Source organism: Molossus molossus, unplaced genomic scaffold (assembly GCF_014108415.1).
Source record: "Molossus molossus isolate mMolMol1 unplaced genomic scaffold, mMolMol1.p scaffold_m16_p_8, whole genome shotgun sequence".
In the NCBI taxonomy this organism is placed as follows: Eukaryota; Metazoa; Chordata; class Mammalia; order Chiroptera; family Molossidae; genus Molossus; species Molossus molossus.
Window position 1 is genome coordinate 37,282,607 of NW_023425402.1, and position 13,200 is coordinate 37,295,806.

General features: G+C 39.7%; 1 protein-coding gene across 5 annotated transcripts in view; it reads left to right on the top strand.

Annotated features, from left to right (window-relative positions):
• Window positions 1–13,200, top strand: part of KCNQ5 (potassium voltage-gated channel subfamily Q member 5) — a 541,294-nt gene that overhangs the window by 459,253 nt on the left and 68,841 nt on the right. For 2 of the 5 annotated variants that reach the window (XM_036248149.1, XM_036248150.1), the window contains 2 exons: window positions 1,707–1,763; window positions 5,607–5,827. The exons of 1 other annotated variant lie outside the window; for it this stretch is intronic. In XM_036248149.1, the coding sequence (XP_036104042.1) occupies window positions 1,707–1,763; window positions 5,607–5,827 (278 nt within the window). The remainder of the gene's footprint in view (window positions 1–1,706; window positions 1,764–5,606; window positions 5,828–13,200) is intronic. 2 more of the 5 variants (XM_036248151.1, XM_036248152.1) reach the window with 1 other exon arrangement.

A 13,200-nucleotide genomic window follows, 5' to 3' on the forward strand; every position in this document is an offset into this window, starting at 1 on the left:
ATTTTCTTTAAAAATACAGTCTCAAGAAGAGCTCAGCTGAAAAACAGTGAAAATCATGTTTCTTTGACTCTCTTTGGTAGAAGGTCAAGTACGAGCTAGTGTTACTCTCAACTGAGCCCCATCTGTTCTTCCTCTACTGAGACCATAGATGCAACTTCTTTAACATTGTTTACTCTTTGTTTTCCTCAGTCTTCCCACTTAAATAGTTCTCCTTTCATATGTGATGGCGAATGTGTTTATTAATTTTATTCTGATTAATCATTCTATTAAGTAATTTTTCCAATTCACTTTTTAAAGACAGTTTTTCTTTGTTTTGGTATAAATTGTCACTTTCAGAGAATAGAATTGGCCTGTAAACCCACCAAGCCAGATTAAGCCAGGATTCTCACCTGAGGTGTTTATGTCCTCATTCCTTCCTCCTTGACGAGGAGGTCAGTTAGCCAAGTAGTTTTTGAATTAGTCATCACACTGGTACAAGGCTTTTACTTCTTCCTTCCTGTTAAGTTTCTATTGCTACAAGAATAGATCACGCCATCAGAGGTCCAGGGAGTTCAGGGCTTATCTATACATCAGATTGCCTCTGCTCACCCTGCCTCCTTATCAACCATTGTTGAATGTATGCTTCGCAGTTAAACTGTGCTGCTCATAGTTTATAAGGAATTAACAGAACCCTGTCAGGCTTCTTAGTAGACGATCTAAAGTTGCTTTGACAGGTACTTGTGAGACTGTTATAAAGACGCATGTCTTAAAAGTTAAAGCATAAGTGAAATTCTTTTATTACATTGCAATCTTGTGCTGCAGTCTGCTTAGTGCTCTGTCCGAATTGCTCCTCCATGGTTGTCTTCATTAGGTTTTGCGGGCATGTGAGGCGCTCAGGAGAGAGCTCTAGAACACTGACGGAAAAGACTATCTTCTGACATTCCTTCTGGATTTATTTTCCATTATTTAAATTTCTTTTTTTCTGTCTGCAATAAATGATTGGCATGTGTTGTAAAATGCAGTAAGACTAAGCTTTTTTTTTTTTTTTTCCCAGCATAGTCACCTTGTGCCCTTATTAACAGTGTTAGATTGTTTCCTTTTTTTTTTTTTTTTCAAAATGTTCTCTTCACAATTATTGATAGAGGGAAAGAAAACACATCATAAGACTTAATTTCTAACGAACTAGAAACCTAGAATCTTTTCTTCCGTCATTTTGAACATGTATCCTATCTGACAATTGGTTACCTATATCAGCTATTACTACAGGAGTTTCATACAAATCCAGAACTTATTTTTTTTTTTATTTCAAAGCAAGCAATGTTATCCACTTCCTATAAATACTCAATTTTTAAAGTTGTGAAATATTTTGTTCCTCAATCATTTGTACTATGTTGCATTGCTATTAATTACAAGGGTTGCTGTATTCTAAAAATATGTATATTCTTATTTTTATATGAATCAGATGCTAACACATAGATTACCATCATTTGTAATGCCTGTTTCAAATCTAATTATTTCTTCCTAATCATTAAGAGCACTAGGTGTATTTTGAGCAGCACAATTAAACTACATAGTTAGTACTTACTGCTTAAATACTCTGTATACTTACATCTGAAAAACAATATAACCAAATGACTTTGTTTTTCAAAATGGAAAATAAAATCCCTCAGCACTTTCCTGGTGGTGAAATGCTTAGTAATGTGCTACTCTATCTCCCTCGCTCCTAGTAAGTTCTGTAGTAATAAGCAGAAGCTCTTCAGAATGTACACCACACGGAACCAGAGGTACCCAGCATCCCAGCTATTGACATGAGACTTGAGAATGCCAACTAACCTCAGGTGCATGACCAGGTTACAGTGCCACCCTACTTGAGCCCTGTCCAGAGACTCACTCTTCCTAAGGACTCCTCGAATGAGGTTTTCAACCCGCTTGTAATTTTCCTTGTTGCCTGTTGCCTGCTTTGATACTCTCTACCCCCAGGACACATGTGTCCTATTGGCAGGGTCCTGCACAGACCTGGCAGTCAGCCCCTTGGCGCCTCCTTGTGGTGGGACAACTGCTGAGCTGCTGCACGCACTGGATCGTTAAGGCTCACTTGCCATATTGTGCCTGAGGCGAGAATTTGTAGAATGCTTATTCTATGAAGGGCTAAAACCCTAATTAAATATAACAATAACTACCGCATTCTAAATCCAAGAGGATTACTGTGGGTTCACAGTGATGCCACACAGTTCCCTGGCAGGGAATATACAGTAGTAGACTGCATGCTGGGCCATTTGAGTTACTTGTACATCTGGTTCATACAGAGGGAAGAAGTCCCTTGCAGAACAGTCGTACAGGCTCCACTGCGTATAGCCCTCAGCTGGGACTGAGACTGCCTAGTAAGATGCCGCAATCAATGACCACAGCGACCCTTTAGTTACTTTCTGCAAAGAGAGACTTCTTTGTTGTTCTCCTGGGGATAATCCTTGGCATTCTTCCTAAAAACAATGATACATAAATATTCCTCAAAAATCATGTTTATTGATGTGTCACATATACACACACACACACACACGCACGCACACACATACACACGCACACACACACACGCAACAGGAAAATAATGAAAACTGCAATGGGCCAGTGAAGAATCTATATTTTTTTAATTAATGTGTGTTTTCAATAACAGCCACCTAATCCGTTTAATAGCCATCTAATCAAGATGCTCTGTTGATTTCCAAAGAGGAAATGAAGTAGAAAAACTAATAAAAGTGAGCTTTTTGTAAGAGGACACAAGAACAGATCTTTCCTTGGAAAATAAAAACTTGCCTGGTTAAAAAGTTCTGGATCAGTATCTTATCCTTCACTTTCATACAATTATGTCAAAACAGAGAGGGAAAATATTATATCCTTTCTTTTTTTTCTAATTTAGAGTTTTTAAAGTTTTCTGATATGCTGAATTAACTTTAAAATAGTTCTTGAGATAAACCACAGAGCTTATATGCATGTATGCATAACCAGTGGACATAGACAACAAAGCTGAGGATGGGATAGGGGTGTGGGTAGGGGGGTGTCAATGGGGAGAAAAGAAGAAATATCTGTAACAAAAACAAATTAATAAAAATAATTTAAAAAAAAAAAACTAGAGAGTGATCCGGTAGGATAAATACTCTACAAATACACATAATTTCCACAAAAATAAATAAATAAATAAATAAATAAATAAATAGTTCTTGAGAATTTTTTAAGATAGTAGACATTGGCAAATAAATATTCATGTAATTTAGAAGGATAGAATGGGAAATGGTACCTATTACATCAACTTTAAGTGCTTTAAATGCTACTAAGATTCAGAGAATAATGTTACTTTCACTTTCAATTTGTTCTTACAGATAATAAAGTATTTCAAAGGGTCAATCTATAAAATATTTTCATGGGAGCAATTGTTTTTAAATATTTTGTTATTGTGAATAAGCCATGGTAGATTTGATGATGATACTTATTTTGGATATTTTTTTCCTTTTTTTAGTAATTAAAATTTCTTTAAAGGAAAAATTAAATTCCATATCAAATGTTTTTATGGTGCATTTATCAGTTTTCGGTTCATTTAATTATCCTAGGAAAGAGATATATCTTGAAAGTTTGAAAAAGTAATTTTCTATTAACTAAAACGAAACCTTCTGTAGTAACTAGAATTGGTTAGCTCCAGAAAAGGTAATTGATTAGATAAAGTAGAGTGAGAACCCCTGTAATGACAGCTGTGTCGACGTAAGCCATTCATTAATCTAAATAAAGGTGCAGAGGTAAGCACATGTTCCTGAACCAAATCATCGTAAATTTCAATGATGGAACAGATGTGCTAACACTGAAGAGAGATTTGAAATTTTTACCAAAAAAAAAATGAGAAGAGTAGACATTTTGGTCACTATCCCTTGAAGGATTTGTTTAAATAATCTAAAGGCTTTGGATGACATGGAGAACCTAGCCTGGGAATAAAAAGATGCAGTTTTATGGTGTTATTGTTGCTGTTGTTTAATGTAATCTACTGTTTAATCACACACTTGTTAAATACAGAAAAAGCCTATGACTGATGGGATTGTTTTAAAGAACCCTTGAACCCACCTGACCCCATCACAAACTGCCCAGCCTGTTCTTTGCATGTGCCTTCAGCTCGCCATGCGAGGTTTAGCTGTGTCTGCGTTTCCAAGGGGAGCTGTCAGTTGCATGGTCAAGTTGTTTATCGTTACTGGGACTTTCTGATCACCATAGTTCATTATTTTATTTGTTTTCATGTAAACACACATAAAACGTGGTGTCTTTTTAGAATATCATTTGTTAAGCAACTAGGCATGGAAAAATAAATGTTACTGTTTCTTATTAGCTGCAAAACACATATCCACTAAACACATTTGCTGTTGGCATGCTGCAGTTGGGGACAGTGGACGTTGCGGTAAGTGGAAAAGACCAGGCCTCCACTCTGTCTCAGATAATCTCTTTCCATGAGAACACTGCCTTCATGCCCCACAAAGGCGGAAGGTCTCAGCTACTCAGAGAAGCTGCTCCAATGACTCCCCTCCAAGATTTCTAAGGCATAACATAGTCGTTTATCAATGAAACAAGAACACAAACAAAATAGGTACACAAAGCTTCTTACAGTTCATGTGACTCCCACAAAAATCCCTTGGCCGTGGTGTTACTTTTGTCTCCGTGTGAGAGATGCGAACTCTAAAACCCAAGTCTTTTGGATTCCAACCTGCCCTTCCCACCACATCACACCACATCTCTGGATGAGGAAAATGTGGAGAAGCATTTTGGATTTTGCTGTCATTGCCCATGCTTCCTTTATCAACCCACAACAGTCCGATCCCAGCTGGCATCTGAGAACTAAATACCTGGACAAATAGAATTTACCAGTAGCTGCCACAGCAAATCAATAAGCCTGTTTAAGAGCAGGAAATTATGTTAGTGAACATAATGCTCATTCTGTTAATCCGTCATCACATTCATTATATGTCGGGGCTGTTCTACCTTGTGTGGTAGCATATGTAAGCATAAAGAAGTGTGGTGCTGTGTTGGTATGGTCAATAGTATGAATGCAGTGCTATCAACTGCTATGAGGTTGCATGAATTTATGGTTATCATAACTTTGCCTGAAATATAAAATGCATGCAGAATGTGGATATATATGTATATGTAACTGTCTCCCTGTTTTCCTATAGAAATGTTTAGAAATTACAAAGAGATATGCTCCCAAATAAAATTTAAAAAAAGTAACTCTCTTTAAAATCTCAAAAGTTGAGGTTGAAACTAATATCTGTTTTGAAAGTAAACACCAAACCAGTTCTTAGTTATTTTCCACGTAGTTTGCGTACAAACCACTGTACTTGATCTCAGACCTTTCTATGATGAATCCAGAAAGGGCGTGTATACCTGAAGTATGAGACTGACTTCAAATGAATGCAAACAGAGAGATTAAGCAAAGCTCAAAATTACAATATGAGAAAAATATATTTCTATGCTCCTACTTGCTGAGAACATCTTATTTATTGAAATACATGACCATATACCATTTCATCAAAATATTTACCCAAGTGGAATAGAAGAAATTGCTTAAAATGGAATAACCATGCCTCTGTTGTCCACAGTCAGAAGCTAAGTTTTAAGGAGCGAGTGCGCATGGCTAGCCCAAGAGGCCAGAGTATTAAGAGCAGACAAGCCTCAATAGGTGACAGGAGGTCCCCGAGCACCGACATCACAGCCGAGGGCAGCCCCACCAAAGTGCAGAAGAGCTGGAGCTTCAACGACAGAACCCGCTTCCGGCCCTCCCTGCGCCTCAAAAGTTCTCAGCCAAAACCAATGATAGACGGTAAGCCCTGTTTTTCCATAACCATTGTTAATTTGAAGGCTATGGTGAGTGAGATTATGAAGTAATTAATTCTCCACGGTCCCACTTGAAGACAGAAGGCAACAACCTCAGGGGAAGAATCGCTCGCTTGTTTTATTGGAGATGTATTCCCTGCCGTGGGCAAATGCACGGAACATGCGTTTACTTTGGGAAGCATGTTTGGCAGCTAAATCTAAATTTCAAAGAAATCAAACAAAATGTTGTTAATCCTGCACTCATATCTACAACACGGCATTATTTATTAGACAAGGTCTGTATCAAGATCAAGGTGACTGTCCTTTTGATGTGTCGGTGCCCTGTGAAGGCCTTGAAACCCTGAGAAAGGTAACTGCACTTTCAGGACAACAGGGAGGGTACTAATTCTCCTTTCTGCTATGCTCTGTTCACCACTAAATCAGAGGCCACTGCTTATCTTCCTTAGAAAGATTCCTGTTGAAAGTTCTTATCTAATGATAAGTGGAATTCAAGTCCTTCTCTCAAGAGGAATTAACCTATTTTATTTATCATACTATGTGGCAGAAGTTTACTTGCCAACACAGTTTATTAAGTGCCACGTAATTTTCATGTTTATAAAATAAAACATTTTCTTTTTCATTTAAGATTAGCTTGGCTCTCCTTTGAAGTGTGCCCCCTGGGATCTCTTATACTGGGCAAAGAACCAAAATCAAATAGCATCTTCCACTAATGCATGAAAACTTCGAAGGCTATCAGTCTTTCTGGTCTCATTCCCTAGCATAACCTGTATTTTCCCAGGCTCTGGAAGCCTGAGGGATAAAATTAACAGCCAGGGGTCATAATCACAGTGATCTCAGGCTCCCTGCAGTGAAATCCCTAAAGCCGAAGTCCATGGGTCCTTCCCAGCCCATTCAGAGATCCTTGGGGACATCCCCACTCTCAAGGGAGCAACGTGAGTCCCTCTTCCCACTTCTTCATTCTCCACAATCCTGTGAGTGCCATGCTGTCCAAGGAGATGCCTAGCATCTGACCTGATGTGGCCCCTCTGACGAGATTTGCAGTTCCCATCCAGGCTGCAGGATGCTGATCCTGCCAGGCTTCCCGCCACCTGTCACTTTGCTAAGGTAGGAAATGCCCCCTCCACAGGCCCTGGACATGCTTCCATCAGGGAGTGTCCTAAGTCCCTGGCAGCCCAGATTTCAGTGCGCCTAGTTTCCACACTCAACTCCCTAGGAATTTGGCTGAAAGCCCATGAACAGCTGAGTCAAGAGTTACCAGTTACAGGGCTTTGTGTTGCTCTCAAAATAGACTTTCTGAATATAAATGAATGCCTCATTTCTGGAAGGTAATTTGGCAACATATATCAAAAGCCTTTACAAATGCCTAAGTTTGGACGCATCCCACCCACCAACTCCACTTCTAGGATATAATCGATACAATGACATGATAGCAGACATTAGAAGTAGTGATGTTATAAGTTAAAAATTGTTGACATGGAAAGATGATCACAAGAAGTAAATTATTCCGTGTGTGTGTGTGTGTGTGTGTGTGTGTGTGTGTGTACTCATAGTAGAAGGTCTGGAAAGAATGACAATGAACAGTTACCTCCAGGTGGTAAAATCATAGTTATATTTTGTTCCTTCATTTTGCTCACCTGTATTTCCACCAAACCCCTCTCCTTACATTGATTTCTTACCAAGTGGAAGGCGCACCAGGTCTCATGCTGGAGATCAGCCTTCTTGAATGCAGACATGGACTGTCTAATGAGGTTTAACAGCTCCTACTACAAATAGAGCTGCTCTATAAGGCTTTACGGCTGCCATAACAGAGGACCACAGGCTGCATGGCTTAAACAAAAAGATTATTTTTTCACACTTGTGTGGGCTGAGAGTCTGAGATCTCCTTGGCTTATAGATGGCTACCTCCTCCCTGTGTCTTCACTTTATCTTCCCTCCATGTCTAGATTTCCTCCTTTATAAGGACACCAGTCATATTGGATTGGGGCCCATGCAAATGACCTCATTTTAAACTAAATATCTCTTTAAGGGACCCCATCTCCAAATAGAGTGACATTCTGAGGTACTGGGGATTAGGACAACAACATATAAATTCTGGGTGAATACAATTCAGCCCATGACAAGTCCCAGCTCCCCACATCACAGACCCCTGGGCAAGCTGGGGTGTGCCTATATCTTCAGGCCTAACCCTGGCTTCACACTGTGTCAGAAGCATAAATTACCCATGATGGGTTCCTACTCTTCCAATGTGGGCTTCAAAAGCATTCGACTCTGTGCTATGAGGTCCTTACGGTTAGCCAAGCACATCTAAACATAAAATTCATAGAACCTGGATTCTGAATATGAAAAATGGATTCTACTTGTATTTTTGGCCAGAGGAAAAACATTTTTCAGACTCCCAGAGTCGGCACTATCCATCACAGTATTTTCTGTGACTGCAAAGATGTCTCAGAGGTCAGACACACAGAAGCAGAAGCCTATTCTCTACCAGATCACAAATTGGATCGGTCCCTGCCATCCATTTTCTACATCACTCCACACAAGTGCAGTTCTGTTGCATTCTAAAGGAATTGCCTTCCTCTGGTTGACGTCCAGCTCACTTAGTTCTGAGTTCCCTAAGTGACGGAGGCCTGATTGCTGTCTTGTTGAAGTGGCTTTGTTGGCTGCCCACTTGGAAGAGACCATGATTCCTGACTCATTTCAATAGTCCAGAGTCTTTACCTCTGACTTAATTCAATGTTAGGCTTTGGGAAAACAGAGTTCTTTCTTTTTAAATATGTTTTTATTGATTTTCTTTTTAGAGAGAGAGATAGAAACATTGATGTGAGAGAAATACATCGATCGGCTGTCCCCTACTGGGAATGAAGCCTGCAACTCCGGGCTTATGCCCTGACCAGGAATCCAACCGGGACCTCTCAGTCCATGGGATGACGCTCAATCCACTGAGCCACACTGGCTGGGCAAGAAGTTCTTTTCTTATTAAAATGAAACAAACAAAAAAATTTAGGTAGCTTCAATTGAAGTAAACTTTACTCCTGAATTATACATCTTTATTTGTAGTACCTCTCCAGGTTTTAAGTATTTCTTTTTTTTTTTTTAAGCCTGACCCAAGGATATGTTTTTTATTGATTTTAAAAAGAGAGGAAAGGGGAAAAAAAGAAAGAAACATTGATGTAAGAGAGATACATCAATTAGTTGCCCCCCGTATGCACCCTGACCAGGGATCGAACTCAAAACCTGGGTACATGCCCTGATCAGGAATCAATGATCCTGCACAGGATGATGCTCCAAACAACTGAGCATCCTGCCAGAGCCAGATTTTAAGTATTTCCAAAATCCACTTACCACTCAGAAAATAATGCACAATAGTACAGCCAACTCCCAAATATAGGGTGAGCAAAATTAGGTTTACAAGTGTTCGTATGGAAAATAATGCAATCGTTAACAAATAATAATATAAGAAGAAATTCTGTTTCATGTACTCACAACTGTAAACCTGCTTTTGCCCCACCCTGTATTTCAGATCTATTTGCTCATTCACATTTCTCATTCCTTCACACATCTTAGGCATTTTGTTGCCCATTGACAGCTCAGGGAGAGTGGATAAATAGCAGAAAGAATAACAGAAATCCAGGTTGCCCTTTAAGTTAATAACTAAGTTACGTTTGGAAAATAATGGGTCTGTCCTTGAAAGATACTATAAAAGGAAAACCAAAGAAATTTTTGGTTAATCTGTAAATTTTAACAATTTCTGTGAAATCTGATATCTTTTATTGCAGATAATACTATTTTTATAATTTAATGATTCTTACAAAAGGTTATTAAATATTCCATGTTGGGGTTTTGTTTTTTTTTGCTATAAATTCTGATGAAATTTACATATTACACTTAAAAAGAGCACAATTGTCTCCTAATATTCTATATTCATAGGTACCAGAGAAATGGAAAATAATAGGTAGACATTGAAGCCAGAAATTTTAAAATGGCAAAAAGGATCCCCAGCCAACATGGCTCAGTGGGTTGGAACATCACCTCATACACTGAAAGGTGGCATGTTCGAGTCCCAGCCAGGCCACATACCCAGGTTTCGGGTTCAGTCCCCGGTCAGGGTGCGTACAGAAGGCAACCGATGGATGTAGCTCTCTCACATGGTTCTTTCTCTCCCTCTCTTTCTCCCCCTTCTTCTCTCTAAAATTGATTTTTTTTTATCTTTATTGTTGAATGTATTACAGATGTTCCTCATTTTTCCCCCATTGACCCCCTCCTCCCCACTCCCCCCCACTCCTGCCTTTTCCCACACTATTGTCTGTGTCCATTGGTTATGCATATAGTAAGTTCTTTGGTTTATTTCTTCCCTCCCCCCAAACCCCTTTCCCTTTGAGGTTTGTCAGTCTAGCAATAAATTTGTACTTCTTCTTCTTTTTTTTTTTTTTTTTTTTTTTATCCTCACCCGAGGACATTTTTCCATTTTTTTGTTCAGGTAGAGTAGGAGTGGGAGAGAGGAACAGAGAGAGAGAGAAACATCGACGTGAAGGGACACATCGAGTGGCTGCCACCCGCACGACTGACCAGAGCCGGGGACAAACTGCAACCAAGGTACGTGCCCTTAGCGGGAACCGAACCCGGGTCTCTCGGGACCGCAGGCCGACGCTCTAACCGCTGAGCCAAACCGGCCAGGGCTAAATTTGTACTTCTTAATCCCCCCACCTTTTCACCCATTCCCCCAACCCCCCTCCCATCTGGCAACCAACAAAATGTTCTCTGTATCTATGAGAATGTTTCTGTTCTGCCTGTTCATTTTGTTTGTAGATTCCATTGTTGACAGATATGTATTCATTGCCATTTGGTTTGTTCATATATTTTATCTTTTTCTTCAAAAAGACCCTTCATCATTTCATATAATAATGGTTTGGTGGTGATGAACTCCTTTAACTTCTTCTTGTCTGGGAAAGTCTTTATATGGCCATCGATTCTAAATGACAGCTTTGCAGGGTAGAGTAACCTTGGTTGTAGGTTCTTGCTTTTCATCACTTTGAATATTTCTTACCACTCCCTTCTGGCCTGCAAAGTTTCTTTTGAGAAATCAGCTGACAGTCTTATGGGAACTCCCTTGCTGGTAACTAACTGCCTTTCTCTTGCTGCTTTTAAGATCCTCTTTGTCTTGAACCTTTTGCATTTTGATGATAATGTGTCTTGGTGTGGGCCTCTTGGGGTTCATCTTCTTTGGGACTCTCTGTGCTTTCTGGACCTGTATGCCTGTTTCCTTCACCAAGTTAGGAAAGTTTTCTGCCATTATTGTTCCAAACAAGTTTTCGATTTTTTGTTTTCTCCCTTCTCCTTCTGGTACTCCCAAGATGCGAATGATGGCGCACTTGAAGTTGTCCCAGAGGCTCCTTACACTATCCCCATTTTTTTTTTTTATTCTTTTTTCTTTTTGCTGTTCTGATTGGGATTGCTTCCTTATATTCCAAATCGATGGTTTGCTTCTTGGATTTACGTACTCTACTATTGAATCTGTGTAAATTATTCTTTATTTTAGTTAATGCCTCCTTCATTTCTGACTGTGCATCTGACTGGTCCTTTTTGATGCTCTTGAGGCCCTCACTAAGTTCACTGAGGTTCTCACTAAATTCATTGAGCATCCTTATAAGTATTTTGAACTCAGCATCTGTTAGGTTGCTTATCTCCATTTCACTTAGTTCTTTTCTTCGGGTTTTGTTCTGTTCTTTCATTTGGGACCTGTTTCTTCATCTCCCCATTTTGGCTGCCTCCCTGTGTTTGTTTCTGTGTATTACGTAACGAGAGGTATGGGGCTATCTGAGACCAGATGCTGCTTGTTTGAAAGAATTTAGGAAAAACCTGAAGCAGGATCCAAGATAGACCAATCCTATGGTTAAGCAACTGGCAACAGCTTGGGTGGGATGGGGCCTCAGGGAATCACCAAGGCGGGTTTACCAGTGTGAGCCAGGTTGCTGGAGTCCTAGATATGGCGGCTGTCTGCGGCCCTAGGATAGGGCTCACCAAAGGAACAAAGGCCTCTGACAGCACGCCTGTCCCAGAGAAAGCCCCCTCTCCAGCCCTCGCTCCAGTGCCAAACAGCTCAGTTCTTTCCTGTATGTCTCTGGTGCCCCTCGAGCTGCCTCCCCTCCAAGCTTAGAGGGAGTGAGTCCTACAAGTCCGTGCGCAGGCCCTTTAAGAGGAGCTGCCTGGGGCTCCAGCCGCCTCAGCCTCCCTGAGCCTCAGTTCCTGCTGGTTTTTCCAGCCAGAAGTTATGGCAACTTCTCTTCCTGGCACTGGAACCCTGAGCGAGGCATCTGGTGTGGGACAGGGACCCCTCAGTCCTCAGGAAGGACCTTCCCAGCCAAGTGTCCTCCTGATTTTTATCCGCCACACGTGGGTGTGGGACCAGCCCGTCATGCTTCCGCCCCTCCTACCAGTCTGGATGTGGCTGCTGCTTTAATTCCGTAGTTGTAGGACTTCCATTCAGCTTGATTTCAGGCGGTTTTGAATGATGGTTGTTCTGTAGTTTAGTTGTAACTTTGATGTGATTGTGGGAGGACACGATACAGTGTTTACCTACCCGCCATCTTGACAAGAAGTCTGAAATTGATTTTTTAAATTAAACACACACACCCAACAAATGGCAAAAAAGAAGAAGTAAACTATAAAGGACTGGTATGGTATTGCCATAACAAATTTATTTTGATCAATATGATATGAATAGTATTTTTAGTTTACGAATCCAAAAATAAGAGATAAAAATGTTTCATTAGTTCATCAATAGTAATTAAGCCTCTCATGTAATTTTTTTAATTAGGTAGGAGATGACTTTTTTAGATTGCACAAGTAAGTGTGACCACGTGGCTTATTCTTTCTGTGTCTGGCTTATTTCATTTAGCTCTGTGTTCTCCAGGTTCATTCATGTTGTTGCAAATGGCAGGATGTCTTTCTTTTTTATGAATGAATAATATTTTATTATATAATTCCACCATAACTTCATTTTCCTATGTATGGGTACATCAAATCATTATGTTGTGCAATTTAAACAAATACAATTTTGTTTTTAAAATAAAATAAAAAGAAATCAGATGGGATAAATTATATTTTTCTTAATATATAAGAGTAATAATGATAAAAGTAACATTTATTGGATCCTTCTCTGCGGCAGGCATTGTTCTTAATACTGTACTTCTATATTTTATTCAATTCTTTCAATACCTCTATAAAGTACATACATTTTTATCCCGATTTTATGGTTGAGGAACCTGAACCTTGAAGCTAAGTAAATTGCCCAAAGTTTAACAGATGTTAAATAAGGGACTCACAGGACACACCCAGGCAGTCTAATTACACAGTCCTCCT